The 1,517-nt window shown below is 39.9% G+C and overlaps 1 protein-coding gene across 1 annotated transcript in view; it reads left to right on the top strand.

The window, feature by feature from the left end:
- The window catches only part of UST (uronyl-2-sulfotransferase), a 98,349-nt gene extending 97,366 nt beyond the window's left edge, over window positions 1-983 (top strand). Inside the window, exon 7 of the mRNA XM_010141775.1 lies at window positions 700-983. Coding sequence (XP_010140077.1) covers window positions 700-983 — 284 coding nt within the window. The remainder of the gene's footprint in view (window positions 1-699) is intronic.
- Window positions 984-1,517: the final 534 nt, after the last annotated feature.

The following is a 1,517-nucleotide window of genomic DNA, read 5'->3' on the forward strand; positions in this document are numbered from 1 at the left end:
AAGAGGCAATTCAGTATTTTTGTTAGTAACTCCAATTCTTTATCAACAATAAAGGTGTTTTATTTTGGTTTACCAAAGCAAAAGTTGTCAGGTGAAGAAAAACGTACTGAAATCTTCCAGTGCTGGGGCACAACAGGAAGATCAGTCTTGTTTAATTAACAGATATAAGTGGTCGAGAAAATCAGCAGGCACATTTGGTCTTGAGGTGTTATGTGATAATGCCGACAGTGCTTCGGCGCTAGCCTGAGATGGACTCAGGTTGATAAATACCTGTTTAGATTCAAACAATAATAAAGCACAACTGAGACAATGCACTGGAAATTGCTGATTAGTTGAGCTCATCTGGATAGATACTTGACATGCATCAGCCAAAATTTCCAAAGCTAGGCAAGATTATGGGTTTCTTTACCTGTAGTTTATGCTCATAATTGGTATGGCCTAATTTCCGTTTTCAGATAACCGTTGCCAATAAGATCTTTGATGACCACATGCAAAGGTAAATGCCGTGTATGAACTAGCCATGTTTAAACATCTATATTTTTTCATCTCTTGTGAAAAATAATCCATTATTAAGGAGATGGGTTGAACTCATTTATATCAGTAATGCAGTAGGGTCATGCTTTAATATTTTAAAAAAAAAATAGATCTGGTCTCATTAATCAGTATCCACTGGGGTGTTTGTTTGGGTTTTTTTTACAGAACATAGGAAACTTGGCAATCTGACTGTGACAGTGAAGAAGACCGTCCCCTCTCCAGAAGCAATACAGATCCTCTACCAACGCATGAGATATGAATACGAGTTCTATTACTATGTCAAAGAACAGTTCCACCTACTAAAGCGCAAGTTTGGACTGAAGACTCATACCAGGAAACCACGTCCCAGACCTGAGTTCTTCATTCCTTCTCCCCTGGAAACAGAGGAACCGATAGATGATGAGGAAGAAGATGATGAAAAGTGGCTAGAGGATATCTATAAAAGGTGATGGATGGAAGGGCTGTCCTTTCTGTTCTGGTGACCCCCTAGCTTTCTTGAGATTTCTTTTAATTATTATTAAAAGTAATTCCTTAAGGAACTAAGTTAATGCGCAGCAGCATTTGAACGGAACAGAAGAGACCATTCCCACATGCTGGGGCTATTGGGAGATCCTGGTTTTGCAGGTTTGATTCATTGTACGGTGTTGGCTCTATAGCATCCCTGCTATAGCATAGTCCAAAAGAGAAGTATCTACTGTCTATCACAAAATAACTTTTGGAGTACACAATAGTCCTCTGGGAACCTGCAAAACATAAAAGCATAGATTAGGCAGTCTTGAAAAGTAAATTTTACATACTGTTGTCTCTCTCTTTCTCCAGAAACAAGTCTTCATTGCATAGCACTGCAGCATTACCTACCAGCAATGTGAACTACGGGCAGTGAGCCCTATGGGAAGAGTGCTTCTTTCTGCCCAGAGCACACTGGTATCCTGTTGGTACAGTCAGAGCCATTGCCGTGTCTGTGCACATCCAAGGATAACAGG

This window comes from Buceros rhinoceros, unplaced genomic scaffold (assembly GCF_000710305.1).
Source record: "Buceros rhinoceros silvestris isolate BGI_N320 unplaced genomic scaffold, ASM71030v1 scaffold28, whole genome shotgun sequence".
NCBI classification, from domain to species: domain Eukaryota; kingdom Metazoa; phylum Chordata; class Aves; order Bucerotiformes; family Bucerotidae; genus Buceros; species Buceros rhinoceros.